The sequence below is a fragment of the Phaethon aethereus genome (assembly GCF_964289735.1).
Source record: "Phaethon aethereus genome assembly, chromosome: 7".
Taxonomy (NCBI): domain Eukaryota; kingdom Metazoa; phylum Chordata; class Aves; order Phaethontiformes; family Phaethontidae; genus Phaethon; species Phaethon aethereus.
Window position 1 is genome coordinate 9,023,213 of NC_138583.1, and position 16,069 is coordinate 9,039,281.

The following is a 16,069-nucleotide window of genomic DNA, read 5'->3' on the forward strand; positions in this document are numbered from 1 at the left end:
TCTGTGCTCAGAATCTCCTAGGTTCTGTTAAAAAGGTGAATTCTCAATAGCAAGTGGCACAAGAATATTGCATCCTGATTTAAATGCAGGTAGAATATTGCAATTGAGTAGTAAAGTATGTAGGTTACAACTGTAAGATATACCTCACTTTCTTTCACACTAAAATAATTCAGTTCAAAAAATCTTGTTGGTGAAGCAGGTATTATTACCATGGATGATTTATTTAGTACATTCTTGAGGTTATATGACCTCAGATTAGTAAATGATTACCAAACATAGTAATGAAAGAGCTTTGAAAGAGAGTACTGAGACTAAACATTATAACAGTGTTACTGGGCATTACAGTATAATTTCAATAAGAGAAAAAGGAAACTGAAGTTTAAAGTAATTCTTGTATATTACATACTTGGAGAAGATGCATATATTTAAAAAAATGTAAATGAATACATATATTGTTGAGCTCTAGTTATATTTTGAATGCAAATTCTAGCTCCTGGTTCTTGGAAGTGTCAAGATAGCTGGAGAGTAACTGAACCAAGCAGCCCTAGATACTGACTCAGGTTTTCTGTACCTATAAGAGGCCCATTTTGCTTTCTCCCTGTAGCAGGTGATCTCTCAAAAGTTATGTTTTAATAAATTGTCACAGGGGTTTGCTCACAGCAGCTCATTCTGCTGTGAATTTTAAGGTACTGTATTCAGTGGTGTGTGCGATCTTTCTCTGAGACTTTGCGTTACATCTTCTCTCCCAGCAGTACTCTTATTATTTTCTTTTAATAGGATGCTAGAAAGATACTTGTCATAGCAAAGTTTAGCAGAACAAATTCAAGTCATTATGTCAGAAAACTGTGGGGAAGATGATGGGTTATAAGGGCATGCATTTCTGAGAAATACTGCCTTATCTTTAAATATTCCTGCCACTGGCGGAGATGAGTTTGAGGCTACCTTTTGGGTTTTTTGTATTAGATTCTGGAGAAAGTGTCCTCAATGGCAACATTTGAAGGAATAGCCTGTTCTCTGCTGGCTTTCTGCTGCATCGGTGGAAAAGGGAGATGCTTCTCTGGGAAAAGTGCATGGATGAAGAATGCTATTACATGGGGCCAATGGTGGGAAACATGCAGAACTGCTGAATTTAATTTACAGTAGACTCCCCTGAACCTCTCCAAAATGAAAACTTCTGACACCTTTTAATATTTCTATCTTTGTGATTGGGCAGTAGTAGGTAAAGTCATTAGTATACAACCTTCAGATCAAAAATTACCCCATAGGATTTGTTTAGTGACTTGCATTTTCAAAGGAGATTGGAAATTTTACTTGTATTAGCAAACCTGTGGTTACAGAAAGTGTGAAATTTTTATTATGTACTGCCTCAGTGTACTGATTAAAATTCACCTTTTGCATTGCAGTTTTTCACTTAAAATACCCTAAGGTACTGTCAAACAAATGGCTTCTCTTTGGCATATTTTATCCTCTACCTCAAATACCAACTTGGTCAAATGCAACATGCAGTAGCTTTGTGAGCAATCCTGCGGTGGCTTAGCTATTAGTGGAAGAAGTAAAAAAATCTAGAGGCGAAGCCTAATTTTAAAATGGGTGGGGATTGGGGGGGGGAATTAAAAATTTCAATGTGTTTGTGTGCCTATGTCAGATAGATACACAACGTTATTTATTTTGCAGACCTGTTTTCCTTTTCTGTGGCTTCAGACTCCTTGGCTGGATGGGATGTATTTTCACATTGTTGCAAGAGTTGTTACACTAACTAACTGCAAAGATCCCTGGAGAAATCGTTGGTCTTATGCAGAAATCCATGTGCAATTAAAAAATAGTTATGTATGCTTAAGGTATAGTGAAGTAAACAATAACCCTGTGTGTGCTATGTATTCTTCATAGCTGTACCACTTCTAAAAAGAGTTTATTTTCTTTGCTCGCATTGTAAAGTTCAGGAAGATAACACTTAATAACCCTTGTTGAAAAGATTCCAGTGAAGACCATGCAATAATTAAAAGCTGATCATCCTAGAGGGAGTTTGAACAAAAATTATGCTGACTCTTTAACCTACGGGAACTGTAGTCACTGCAGAGGAAGAGTGAGGCCTCAGTTCAGTCCCCAAATGTTTAACAAAATATTGGAGCAAGGCCAGAATTAAATAAGGCAGCTGCATCGGGTGGGATGAAATGCACTCACCCACTGGAGTTTGCAGCGGTTAGGGTACACTCCTGGGGAGACAAGGGGATTGAACCTTGCTTTCCCATCCTGAGTGAGTACTGCAGCCACAGAGCTGTGGGAACTGGCTGGTTTAGGATTGCAGAATAACTCAGAATAGGAGAGACCTCAGGAGGTCCTACCCATCTGCCCAGCAGCAGTTTCCCTTGTCCCAGAGTGTCTGCAATGTTCATACAGGTATATTGGTTGGTAAATCCAGCACACTGCAGTGATGAAAAGCGGGAACCAGTACATTTGGGGATCAAGATGAAAAAACTGCAAATCCTTATTTACAGTCAAGGAGATTTACAATGATACTGGAAACTATATGCATGTATTAGGGGAGGAGAGCAAAGAAAGAAAGTGAAAAAGTTCTAGGTTGGCATTCTCACATACAAAAGGGCTGCATCTAAGAGCTGTTGAGCCCATCACCTTCCTTTTCACCTGAGCATTATTAGTATTAGTAATGTAAATGAATGGAAATCATGTAGTTAGTGCTATGCATGAAATTCCTCTTGGCAGGAACTGACTGCTCTGTGTGTGTGGCTTAAGATTTAGATTTTGCTTTATTTAACAAGGCAGTTCAGTGCTTGCCAACCTACTTAGCAAGCGCTTAGCATATTTAAGTTCTTCAAGTTAAGCACATGCGTGTTTGCCTGACTCCGGGCCTAAATCAGAAGTTTCCGTTTTTATTACAATTATCGTAAGGTGGCTTGAGTTAATAGAAGGTTACTTGATCACTTTTTGTGCATGACAAGTTCTTCCTGAGTAGCTCTGATTAGGTATGTAGTGGCTGTTTCATTACTACATAACTACATGGCAGATGTAATTACAATAACACTTTTTTGTCTATACTACAAAATGATGAATATTTGTCATGTCCTAATTTTCTAGATTAGGACACAGCACTGAGGCGGGAAAAATCACAAGGGATGAAAGGATAAAAAGTCTAGCAAAGCCAGAATAGTTTTTCCTTTTTCCAATTATATCACTAACTGTCTGGGGTCCACACAACACAAAATCTGATTCAAAACTGTATTATCTCTTAAAATAAATTAAAATAGTACCACTGATGTCTTTCAAAGCTGGAACGTAGTTCAGTGTTAAATGGTAGAAGCTCTGGGTGGTTTGGGGAGAGTCTTTTAAAATACTTCCCACTTGGCTACCTTGGTGTTTCTTATAGATGCCTCCCATATTCAACTAAGAGCTCGTATTGTTTCAGATTTATATCTTCTGTTTGCCACAATGTTTACCAATTACAAGGTTATTATAGCTCTTAAATTGTGTAAAATTGTAGGTACCCTGGGCAGAAGGGAATTTAACCGTGGCATCAGTGTGAAAAGCAGCAGAGCCAAATTTTCTTGGGGAGGAGACATGACTGCACTCAGGCTACAGCAATGTCAGAAAGTTTGGGCTTGGGAAAGTAATCTTCTGAATCCAAACTGGGGTGTCCATGTTAGTTTGGGTTTATTACCATTGTATAATAAAACGAACATCTTTTATTGCCCAAACAGGGGGTTTTTTTCTTTTTTTTTTTGTTTTTTTTTTTTTCTTATTCTTTTTTTTCCCACTTCTCCCCCTCCCTCCTTTCAAAAAAAGTGCTGTACATAGGTATACTTTATGGTCTGGGTATTTTTTTAGTACACTTCTTTATTTATGTTTCTACTGAGTTACTGCTTTATCATATGTAGAAAGGTGCCACTAATTTAATGGCCATTAAAAAATCATATTTTAACGTTTTAAAAATGATGGGGTTTCCAGCGGTTTCTATTATGATTGTGTTAATGAGTTTCCTGCTCCTCACATGGCTGCGAGCCAGGAAAATTATAGGGTGTGATCTTGACTGTGACAAGAAAATTACAAACACCTAAATGAACAAGAAGTGTTTGTCCTCCTGAAAATAGACAAGAACAGCACAACTGAACAGTGGACCAAGCTGGTCTTGAATTGAAGTTCAGCATTGTACATTTTGTTTCTTTTCTCTACATAGGAAAACAACACAGAAGATAGAGAGAGACTCATGTTATTAAGGTAAGGTGAAAGCACCTGTTATTTAACTGCTGCTTGGAAACTTTTGATATCTCATTACCAGTCTGTCTAATACGCTTCTATAATGTAATGATAATTGGCTTGTTGGAGGAATGACCTAAAAAATGAAACTTCTCAAAGTCTTAATGCTGATGTATATCAGCTGTAGACAGATAAATTGAGGCCTAGGCGGCCAGTGTCATCAACTGACCCCCAAACAAATGTATTCTTCATTCTTGGGTGGGTTGTTTGGTGGGGTGTTTTTTTTCAGTACGCCTCTGATTTTTTTTATTCTGTTTATACATACCTATATTACGGGTCACATGTTGGTATTTCCTAAGCTGCAAGGATGACCTGTCTAGTTTCAGGAAGTGTTTCACAGGTTTCTACTGGTGTGGTATTGCACCAGTAGGCTGAGATGCAATCAGAGTAAATATATCAATAACTGTGTGTGCTTACTCCTGGGAACAGGATGGGGCTGGCGGTGAAGTCAGCATCTTGAAATATTCTTTTTGGAGAGAGTTGTGGTATGCAATGACTGTGCTTTATGCAGATGGTTAAATTTTCTGGAGAGAGAAAAACTGATGTCTAAAGAAAGATGAAATACTTCAATGTGTTTCTGTCAGAAAGACTTGGCTTTTATGAGACTTGCATTTATGTAAGCAAACAGTATTATGTTGTGCCCCAAGACTAACTTGCATCATTTCTTGAGCATTTGGCTGGTCTGACCACAGGACCATAGCTTAGACAAAAAATTTCTGCAGGGAATATTTTTACCCATAAGGCTTAAAAATACAGTGATGCATTCCCACCTGTATTTGCATTTTGGAGTAGAAATACATAGACTAAGCTAATAGCTGCTGGAAAATAATGGTACATGTTCCAGTCTTTCAGATTTTGTGGGTTTTGTTCTGAGATTCCACTGAAACACCATAATGGAGGTGAAATTTATTGTGCTCTGCAGTGAAAAAGACAAAGAAAAGATGTTATGGTTAGAGCAACTTCAAGTATTTCCCAGATATTTTGTAATGCCAGACACTGCTGAAGTGTCCCACTTACTATTCTGCTTGCTTTGCCAGAAATGCAGCAGATTAATAAACCACATTAGTTAGGAAATAGCTTTCTGAGAGAACTAGGAAAGATAATTCAAGGTTTTAGACAAAGCTATTGAAGCAGAGACAAGCTGGCATTTCCCAAAAGCTAATCAAATACTAGTGGAGCAATAAGGGAGTATAATACATCATTTGGGAGACAAAAGTCAAGAGAGCAGATTTCAAAAGATACCATCTTTATTTTCCAGTAGATATTACCTCCCAATGTGGAGCCTTTATCACCAGAGAAATTGCCAAGTACTATTGAAATAATGGTCTGTTCTGTGAGAGGGTATCTTCCAAATCATACTCGTCGTTTAGGTCAGATGGAAGACTTGCATGTAGTCCTAACTCATTTCTGGATCTGAGATACAGTACTGGGTTCAGTATATAATAGGAATTCTGTGCATTTTTTCTACATTTTTGATAATACTGGAAAAACTGGTGATTGTTCTTTGCTGATAACACTAAATTTAAGTCTTTCCTATCTTACACAATTGGTAAGTAATGGTTTGGATGTTCATCTGGGTTATAAAACAGACGAATTTCAGAATCTGCAATGAAAAAAAAAATGTGCGTGCATAAATTTTGTAAACACTGGAGAACATATCAACAGGGAGACTGCAAATGCTCAGGCATTTAAGTTTAAATCCCTTTGGGCACACCGTGAAATTAAAGCCAAGTTTTCTGTCTTGAGTTTGTGCCATACGTTTTAGACTTTAAAAAAAAAAAAACAAACTCATGCTCAAATATTTATCTGCCATGACTTTGTCTTGCTAACTGAAATTCCTGCAGAAAATTCAAGTCTAATTCATGTATCCTTGGGACAACAGATTGACATTTCTCAGAGAACTTAGCGTTCACTGGTGGTCATTCTTTTACGACTAAGGTCTGGTGAAGATCAGCAAAAGACAAATTTTTCAGGAAATAAATTTGAATATGCCTGCTTTGGAAGCAGTGCTTCATTATTTGCTTAATAAGTATTAGCAAGTGGGCCAATTGCTGATGTGAACTTCCTCAATTGTTTGTTTTCATTTAAACAAAAGTAAGCAAATACTGTTGGTAAATATGCACTTTGCAAACCTTTAGGCCAGTCAGGGGTACCAGGTACAGAGCTGTAATGCCAGCTGCTTGTTATTGCCTCTGCTGGAGTGAAAATGCATAGTCATTTGTTTCTGGCAGAATAGGATGAACTAACCATTTGACCATTTAGTTCAAGTTAGCATGGCACATTCTTGCCCGAGCAGGGAATGGAGCATCTGAATGAAGTGACCTGAACTCCAACAAGCAGGGACACTACTTGCATTGAGCGACATTGTTGGTTTAAAAAAATTATCCAACGCCACAAGAAGGTCGCTTCTGAAACCAGCTCTTAGATGTGACAGTCTGCCACCCAAAAGATGTGTATTGCACAAAGACAAACACTAATGAAGTAAGTATGTAGAAGAGAGAGCCTCAGTCTGCTGTGATGGGAATAGGTATTGTAGTTAAGAAACCTGATGACTGTGAAACTTACTGATTCAGAACCGAAGTGTTGGTATTCGGCTACCATAAAATCACCTTTCTGTTAAATCTAAGCACAATTAAGTGCTTCCCAGTTTCTCAGTAAATACATCAGTAAAGAAAGGTGTTATCAAGATTACGTGGCTGGGAAAGGACAGTAAAGCTACTTTAGCTTTCCAAAATTCATGGCTAGCTCTGAACTGAGAGCACCCATGCACTTGCCTTCACATCACTGACTTTGAATACGTTATTTGTTGTTTAGTATGCCTATATGGTGTTGCTGGTTTCTTTTATAATGTAAACATTGTCAGATAAAACAGATGATGGGTCTCTTTTTCAGTTACTTACTGTCTTTTTTCTATCTGGTGCTCTCATATTCTGGAACTAAAACTTGTCCTAATAATACAACTTTTATCAAATTCTTTTTATAACGGAAAAGTGAGGATGACTCACACTTTTGATAACAAGCTACAGACTTCTGTTACTTTAGTTTTGTGCAACAGGAGTTGTCTTTTATTTAGCTGGTTTAGTGTTACGCCCTTTTAAAGTAGGAGGCTTAACTTGATTGCGTATACAAATCTGTCAGTTTGGGACTGATATACAGAAATGTCTTTGATAGATGTCTATCAATATGCTTAGGCAATTTTAATCCCTTTAAGTTTGTTATTAAGGGCAAATAAAAATGTCTGTCTTGGGAACAGACTGCTAGCGTATATAGGATTCTAGATATACCACGGGATATTTTTATTTTGTGAACAATTAATTATGTCAGATTCATCCTGTTGGGCTTTGTTTGTTGTTACTTCTTTTCATGTAAAAGCTAGTTGATAAATATAATTAGATTTGCCAACTCTGCTGGCTAAATTCAAGGGTAACTGCAGCTACCGCTGAACCCCGTGGCAGCACATTATATCGGGGTAGTGTCACTAGTCTGAATGTACAGGATGCTAAATACTGTTGAACCTAGTAGGCACAAATAGCACTGTTGTTATTATGGGAAACTGGTCTTTTGTCCTCCCTAGCTCCATTATACACCTTCCAATGACAATATAATCCTGTTGCCTTTTTGCAAAAGATGTGCAAAGTAACCAGAAAGCTTAGAATGTAAAACATTAGCAATATAAAACCGACATGCCCTGTCCCATATATCAAGAAAGTTTTGTTAGAAACTCTCTTGGGATTAACAAACTACCAAGTTGACAAAGACAAGTTTGAAATGGATGAAGTGTGTTTGTTTTGAAGGAAGGGATCGCAAGACTGCTGTTTCACTTCCCTCCTTCACTCTCCTAATATGCTTTTCATAAGATATGCAAATGCAGTGGCAATTTATAGCGAAGATCAAAGATGGCAAAATTGATGAGCAAAGGCAAGTGTGTAACAAAACTTTATAGAGTGTCTTTTTCTGATCAGATTTTTTTCTGATCATACTTTATATTTTAAACTGATTTTTTTGTCTTTGATTCAGAAAACTTGCCTAGGGTTTGGAAATCTATGGCTACACAGTAGGCTTGATTTACCAACTCTTGCAGTACACTAGAATTACTTTTTGGTGTTTTTTTTCCCCATGTACAAATGTAGGAAATAAAAAATGTGGTGTTTCTTGGTAGTGAGGTCAATGATGAAGACATATTAATCAGCAAATGCTCTTGGCTTTGCTTTAGTCTCCCAAGTACCCTTTTTACATCCTGTAGGTGAGAGTTTTAAAGAAATCTACGGTTTTGTATGTCTGTCCACATGCATACTTGCGTACACAGGCTTACTTTGGTGTTAGCTAAAGTAACGTAAAATTCTCCATGATACTTTTTTCCTTTTGGTTTTCAGAGTAGGTGTAGTTTTTCTTAACTTTTTTCTGCTTGACATAAATTAAACCAAAATAAACCTGGTTAAAGGACAATGCATCCACACAGCCTTTTGTACTAGCTTAAGTAAATAGGCTTAATACTACTTCCCCATCATGTGCATGTGCACCCTTACTCCAGAGTAATGTGTAATGTGGTATGCTACCACTGTTTCAGCTCCTGCACACCCATTTGGAAAGACCTGTTCTCATTGCTGTTGCTGCTACTCAACCATTTACACTAATATTTTTTTACTCTTTTTTTTTTTTTTTTTTTTTAACAGTAATATTGTTAACACTAATTCTTTCTGTTTACGCAATCAGGCTGGTCAAGAGAAAGCAAGTCCAGTCATTTTGGGCATTGCCTGTAGACACCAAGGGATAGACCCAGACTGAGCAGATGCAGGCACATCTTGTCTAATAGATCATCATGAATGGTTGTAGCTAACTTTATCCACTTTCCAGAGTCAGCTCAGTTCTGCTGTATCCATCCATGTGTGTGTGCACTTTTGAGTCCTCTATATGGAGATAGAGTATGCAGCAGGGAATATTTCAAGTGGTTTTGATGTGGATGCAGGCATAAATTATGGAACTACTCTTTCTAAGTAGGTATTGTGCTAAATGTCAAGCTTTCATTTTTAACTTTCACTGTTGGAAAAAAAAAGGACAGACTTTTTGAGTATTTTCAAAATGAGAGAGAATAGTTCTCATCCAATCTCTAGTAAAATTACATCCAATAACCACTGACACGTGTGCAAAATCCTTGAGAAGTGTTGTCTGCAATCATTGTAAATTGTAGTTTAGTGGGTTCATTTTCAGCATTGGGGGTTGACAGTAGAACTCTACAGAAGTTTTACGTTACCGTATTTTAATCTGCAAGTGTAATTCTCTGAATTTCCCTCATTTCCCCTTATGAGCTGTCATTAAAATTTTCTAACATTTCACCCTTTCTTTGGGGAGCATGAGAGACTGAGGAAATAGCAGTTTTCCAGCATTTATGCCAAAGCAAAGTTTTACCTTAATTGCTGTCAAGTAGCTTATTTTTCTCACAGCTGTAAAGCGCATGTCTGTATCTCAGTATGACTAATGCTACAATAAATTGAATGAGGCAAGTCCTAATATCCGTGAAAGCTGAAACAATGTTGAGGATCATGAGTGGTATCAGCTGCATGGGTGTAGCTGAAGAAATAAAATTACATGAACTGTTTCCCTATTGATTTCATACGAAAAAAGATTTTATTTAACTTAAGAGCTTTGTGTAGCCTATGTAAAAAGAGAAGTCAGTCCAGTTTACACTGGGGACACTACTGAGCTACAAAATTCAGAATTCTTCCCAAGTCTGAGGTTGGGCTTGCTTTACGTCCAACTTACACTGTCTGTCATATCAAACAACAACATTTCAAGGCTGACATACCTGGACACCTTTCTAAACTGCTTTGGAATAACAGGACTGCATTTGATCAGGACTGATCCAGCTGGTGATGTATTTTGACTGGGAACTGAATAAGATCACCTTGGGCAGTAGATACCTTAAGAGTGAAAGGTGTGTAAATCACCACAGGGAACCATTTTGTGTTATAAAAACAGGTTTCTTTTCCTAAGTTGAGGTAATTGGTAACTGTCTCTCATTTGAGTGTTACCTATACTAGTATAACTGCTGATCATATTTCTATTCAGAAATGTTTTATGATGGTGTGTAACTTGCTAAATTAAAGTTGCATTTGCTCTTAGCTCTTGGTAGTTGTTCTTATGGGATAAAACTATTTTCCAGAGAAAGTATAAGCCAGTTATGTCAATGAGAGGAAAAAATGCTGCAGAACTTATTCAGGAAGCACATACTGAAGTCAGAGCTCTTGTTGAGAAGAACAAATTTCAAACATATGTTAAATATACTTTAAATTACAGACTTAGATTCCTCTGTGTCTAACTTCAGATACCTTTAAGCCTTTTTTTCTTCTAAATTTTTCTCTCTTCAACTGTTACTGAATCAAACAAAATCTGCCCATGGTGTGAGAATTGCTAATTGGGCTTCCTAATTACCATAAAATTTGTCAGTGCTTTATAAAGCGTGTTGCTGTTGTGTGCTGTAGTGATAGTGTAATTAAAGCATATGCAAAGCATATAAATAGCCAACTCCTTTTGCGTGTACTATTCCTATCTGTGGACCAGCTCTTGGCTTCAAGGACAGAGTCATTGTGTTGTTAATGGGCAGTACAAAGGCATGAGGAGCAGAAGGGAGGGAATGCTGAATGCCTAGTTCTTTATGCACCGTTCCTGCCAGTGAAAGCAGCTATGGTAATGCAGCCTGGTACTGGGCTCTGCTTTTGGAGCAGTTCCTTAGCTTTAGCGGGAGCAAATCTTTCTTCACACAGGAAGGGTATGAAAGAAAGTGTCTCAGAGCTGATTTTATTTGCTGCTAAAACGAAGTTAAAGAGCAGAACTCTGCAACTAATTGAATTTATCTTATCTTAGCTTCTTACCCTAGCTGCAACATCTTACATTTTTCATGACTCAGACTGCATGGGAAAGGTGGTATGCAAAGATTTTTTTTTTTTTTTTTTAAAGAGCACTGTCAATAGGCAATATTTTAGGGTTTTTATTTTTATGGTCAAATATGTTTTGCACTTTATGTGGTATGTTATTTTGAGAAATATTGAAGACCTGTGTTGTCCATTGACTTTGTTACTGTCCTGAAGATACATCGTTGACAATGGCTGAGCCTGGAAAATAACAGATTATGAATTTTATGAACTCCTTTCTCAGAAATTGCACTTAAGATCTGTGATTTTCTTCTAGTGTGACATTAATGCTGTTTGTGGCACAGCAGGACCGTCAAGAGAATTTGAAAATTAGAGGATATGAATCATCATAAAAACAGTGGTAATGTTATTTTCCATGATGTAACTGTGGATCAGATCTTGCTTTATTACTGAGAACAGAAATTCAATGGGTTGGGAAAGAAGTTCCCTGATACTCCTTGATGCTTTCTTTGATACCACAAGACATTTAGCTGTTTAAATCTATGTAATTATTTTGGAGTAATTTAGTAATTGAGAGTAATGGCACAAAAACCTGAAAAAAAGACCTCTTTGCACAAGAGAGCAGGAATGCTAGTTTCTTAGTGCAACATATTGCAAAACATTTCCAGAGAGGATGGACGTGGCCAGAAAAGATGTTCCTGTTCATTTCTCTCAGATTGCTGAAGAGGGAGTCATTAGGCCCACTAATTAATTGTCAGGTTTAATGAAATATTCTGAACCTAGAATTCGAAGGCACTTCTAAACTACTAGCAATATACAAAGCCTCTGATTTTGCCTTATATTTCATCAAACAGTTATTAATTTGCTCTAATATTTCAACTTCCCTGCATCCCTGGCATATTGGGTTGAAATGCTATGTGCTTTGCTTTGGCTTTCTTGTGATTTGAAGATTCAGTTGATCTGAGGATTCAAGTATGGTAAACTTCAGTGAAGAAAGTAAATTAATTTTTTGGCTCTCTATGAAGTAGTGAAATAATTTTGGTGGCTAACAAAAATATTATTTAGCACTGCTTTTCACTGCATAGTCCTGAATATTTTTGATAAAATATTTCTGGTGGTAACTAGAAGGATGAAGTCTATAATGTTTTTGATATGACCAATGGGGAATGCTGTGGACGCTCTTCCTAATTAATGGGACAGCCTTTTTCTTTTACCACTTCAGTGGTTTGAAGGCAATGTTTTTGTTCTACAGAAAAGGCTCAGAGAACTTTTGTTACTAAGTAAATGTCCCAATACCCTCTTGTCACATGCCACAGGCTTTTGCCTGGAAGGAAGAAGGGAAAGCATTAGTAAAAGTCCAGAATCCTGGTGTGAGGGAAAGGGACCTATTTCAATATGTGTTGTGTTGCAATGAATGATCCATGCTGTCAGACTTCTGTTCAGATGGCACACCTGTGGGCAACCGAAGAGGAACTGAGCTGTGATATACATTTAAATCTTCTTTTGCTGTTGAGTGGAGGATTAATGCCCCTGGCACCACTATGTGTAGCACTCATGCTTGACCCATGGGTCTCCTCACCCCATGCCAAGTCCTTGGGTGTGTGGGGGCTTCCAGTTTTGGTCTCTTTAGGTTGTCTGTAATTCACCTGGACTTCCAATACTCCTGCATGGTACCCTGGAGCATTGGTTCTCTGCACTCTGGATCAGTGCTGCACCTCCAACCTTTCCAGGTGCCCTAGGAAAACTCTGATACGTGTTCATTGCTCAGGAATGTGTGGCGTCTGAAGGAAACAGCTGAAGAAGGTTGCCAAGCTTTCTTAAGTATGCATTTTTTCTTTTAGGTAGCACTAGTGATCATAAACTTCCTCTATGTCTTATCCCAGTTCTCTGACCATAGAATATCTCAAGTTGGAAGAGACCCATCAGGATCATCGAGTCCAACTCCCTGCTCCTTGCAGGACTACTGCGAGTAAAACTAAATCATGACTAGGACCATCATGCAGACGCTCCTTGAACTGTGACAGGCAAAAGGAGCCTAAGATTGTTCCTTTCATCCTTTTTCTCAAAGACACAGCTTCTTATCTGGACCAGAGACCATCTGACCTTTGAAGTGAGCTTCCTTCAGCATGACCAGCAGGTCCAGCAGGCAGCAAATGATGCTTCTTCCCCGCCCCGCCCCGTTCTGCTCTCTGATTTGAGCTCTGCTTCTGTGATTATGCTTTAGATTTTAAAAAGACAACTGTTTCTTCCTCTATTGGCTTTCAATATTCCTTCTCAAGACAGAAATTGTTTTACTGCCTTGTAGTTAATTCTTAGTTCTCCAAGAGCTTGACTTATTAATGAGAGACTGTTTTCTACTCTGTCTCAACTGCAGTTTTTTTTTTAATTTTCAGATCACACTGTGTCGTTCTTTTGCCATGTTATACCAGAGTTCTTAATCCAAAAAGATTTCTTGATAAAAAGTTATCTTAAGACTTGTATGTCTCTGCAAAGTGCTCCCTTTCTGATGCTATGGGATATTTTAGTGACAATTCATTGAGTTTAGAATGAAAAAGCTTCTAGCCAGCTCTTTGCTAGAGGACAAGTGTTTTGCAAGTACTACAGCTGATGTTTTATATGGTTGTGGATCCTTTCTTGTGTATGGCCAGTGTCAGAAATTCATTAGTAACTGTATAGTTAGATACCATCTAACATCTGAGTCATGCCTGTCTTACTCCAATTAGAGCCTGTTATTATATAAAGTTGTACCAGTATAGACCTGCAGTGATGGACTAGTATACTCTTAGATAATCCTTTCCAGTATGAGGCTATTTGCAACAGGAAAAAGATTTAGTTTTGTTTTAGAAGTACAATTTTGTGCACTGCTTGGATTCTGAAAATGTTTGTACTCATTGGTCTTGTCTTAAGCCACATTGCTACTGAGAAAGGAAAGCCTGACCCTGGTTTGTGTGCAGTACTTTAAGAGAAAACCTCCACTGCTGGGGAAAGGAAGGAAAATAAAATGTATCTTCCCTAGTTTTTGGTGCAATGCTTGTTATTGTTTTATGGAAGGTAATGGAAACTCTGGATGTTTGTTTTCGACTTTGATGGATTGCACACCTTAGAAGTGGTAAGTGTACTTTTCTTTTTGAGCAAAGTCAGACAAATCTTGTGTAATCCAGCTGTGGCTGATGAAGATACTGGACACGTGGATGGTGTATTCAGGCCCCTGGATCTGAAACAAGTTCAGGCCTTGTGGTCAGGGCAGGAGATGCACCGAGCTCATGGCTGCTCTCTGGCTCATGCTGGAAGCATGCTGTGTTGGGTAGCATTGTGGCAGTCGGCACCAAAAGCCAGCAGTGCTCAGGGACAGCGCCTTGGGATTTCAAAAACTTTCCCTAATGTCTGGAGCTGGGGTTTGATTTAAGGCCTAGCAGTGCTTTGGGGGCTATATTTGGTCTCCTAAGCTTTCTGTTGATTTCTGCCCTGCCTGCCCCTGTGCCTGCACAGGCAGGGCAACCATGGGAGTACCGTGTGAGTTTTATTAAGGCCCTTTGCAAACTGAAATAGAGTTTTGACTTTATACCAATGCATATGTTGGCTATTTTGTTCTCTTCCTTTTAAAGGTAACCATGTTTCATTTCGTTCTCAGACCATGTGCAACATGTCAATATTGAATGCCCTTTTCATCCTTTTTCCCAGGTAATAATACTGACTTAGTAGAGGATTGCTAATGTGGTGTTAATATTGCGATCCGATGCAGTGGGCAGTATAAGTCATCCAGTTGGTACACCTGGCCCAGACAGGTTTGTGCATGAATGTGTGGGTAATATATCTGCAATTTATTAGTTAAGGTTGTTTTTTTTTTTTTCAGTGACTGCTTATTATTTTCTCTGATATTGATGATTTTTCTATGAAATACTGACACTCATTTGCCACCTAGTTTTCCAAAGTATTTTCCATTTTCATTCAGGGCTTGCCAAAACATTGGCATTTTTGCATCATACATGGGGTATAGTGAAATTGGAGTATCTCTCAAAAACAGTGATTATTTGTTTTCCATGTCCTATAGCCATGGCTTCAAAAGGAATAACTGTGGGGGTTTTTTTTTTTGTTTTGTTTTGTTTTTTAGTATTTTTCCTACTACTTCACACTATAATCTTCATAAAAGCAAACTCTGAATTTCTGTTTTGGTTTCAGTGTAATATGTTGAAATGGATATGTCAGCAGCAGCATTTTCTTCCTAGATTTGTAGTTCAGTAGTTTTCCATAGAAATAGCATATTCCTGAGTTAATGGAAAATTCATGCTGAGCTACTTCATATTGGCTAGCTTTGCATGTCACCTCTGATGTTTCTGTTGGCTGGCAAACATGGCTGGTATTTTCTATTGATCAGTTCTTTTGACTCTTTCTCTACAAAGCACTAAAGCTAATAGCCTGCAGGTGGAAGACTTCAAATATTAAAAGGAAAAGATGGCTGATTACATTGAAAGCAGGCAAGCCTCCAATCACACTGCTGAAGTCTTGTTTTTATATCAATTGTGATATCAAATCTGTTTGAGTTTGAGAAATATTTTTATAAGTTTGAGAAGGCTGATATATAGTTCATTTACTCTTTTAATGTGAGCACAAAAGAACAAATGTGTTTTTTTATCTTGACAGTTCTGTGAAGCAAAAAATACGTACTATAATCTTGTTGGGCTTTAGATTCAGCATGAAAAAAGCTATCTGTCTTTCACAGGAAGCTCTGAGAAGTCTGCTGCTTACATTTCCAACTGTGTTGCTCTAGAAACTATACAAAACTGGTAACAGGAAAGACAATATCCTGACTAAAATTCAGACCATAGGTTTATTTTTGCTGTCTTATGACTATGTATTTTTCCTTCACCAAAAAAAATCTAAGAACAAGTTTTAGCTAAGCCCTTACAATTGTCAGCTTTCGTCCTTTACCA

The 16,069-nt window shown here is 37.8% G+C and overlaps 1 protein-coding gene across 1 annotated transcript in view; it reads left to right on the forward strand.

Moving 5' to 3' along the window:
• Window positions 1-16,069, forward strand: part of FAM13C (family with sequence similarity 13 member C) — a gene marked incomplete at both ends in the record, with an annotated part of 127,320 nt that overhangs the window by 28,658 nt on the left and 82,593 nt on the right. The window contains one exon of the mRNA XM_082002398.1: window positions 4,190-4,230. Within this exon, the coding sequence (XP_081858524.1) occupies window positions 4,190-4,230 (41 nt within the window). The remainder of the gene's footprint in view (window positions 1-4,189; window positions 4,231-16,069) is intronic.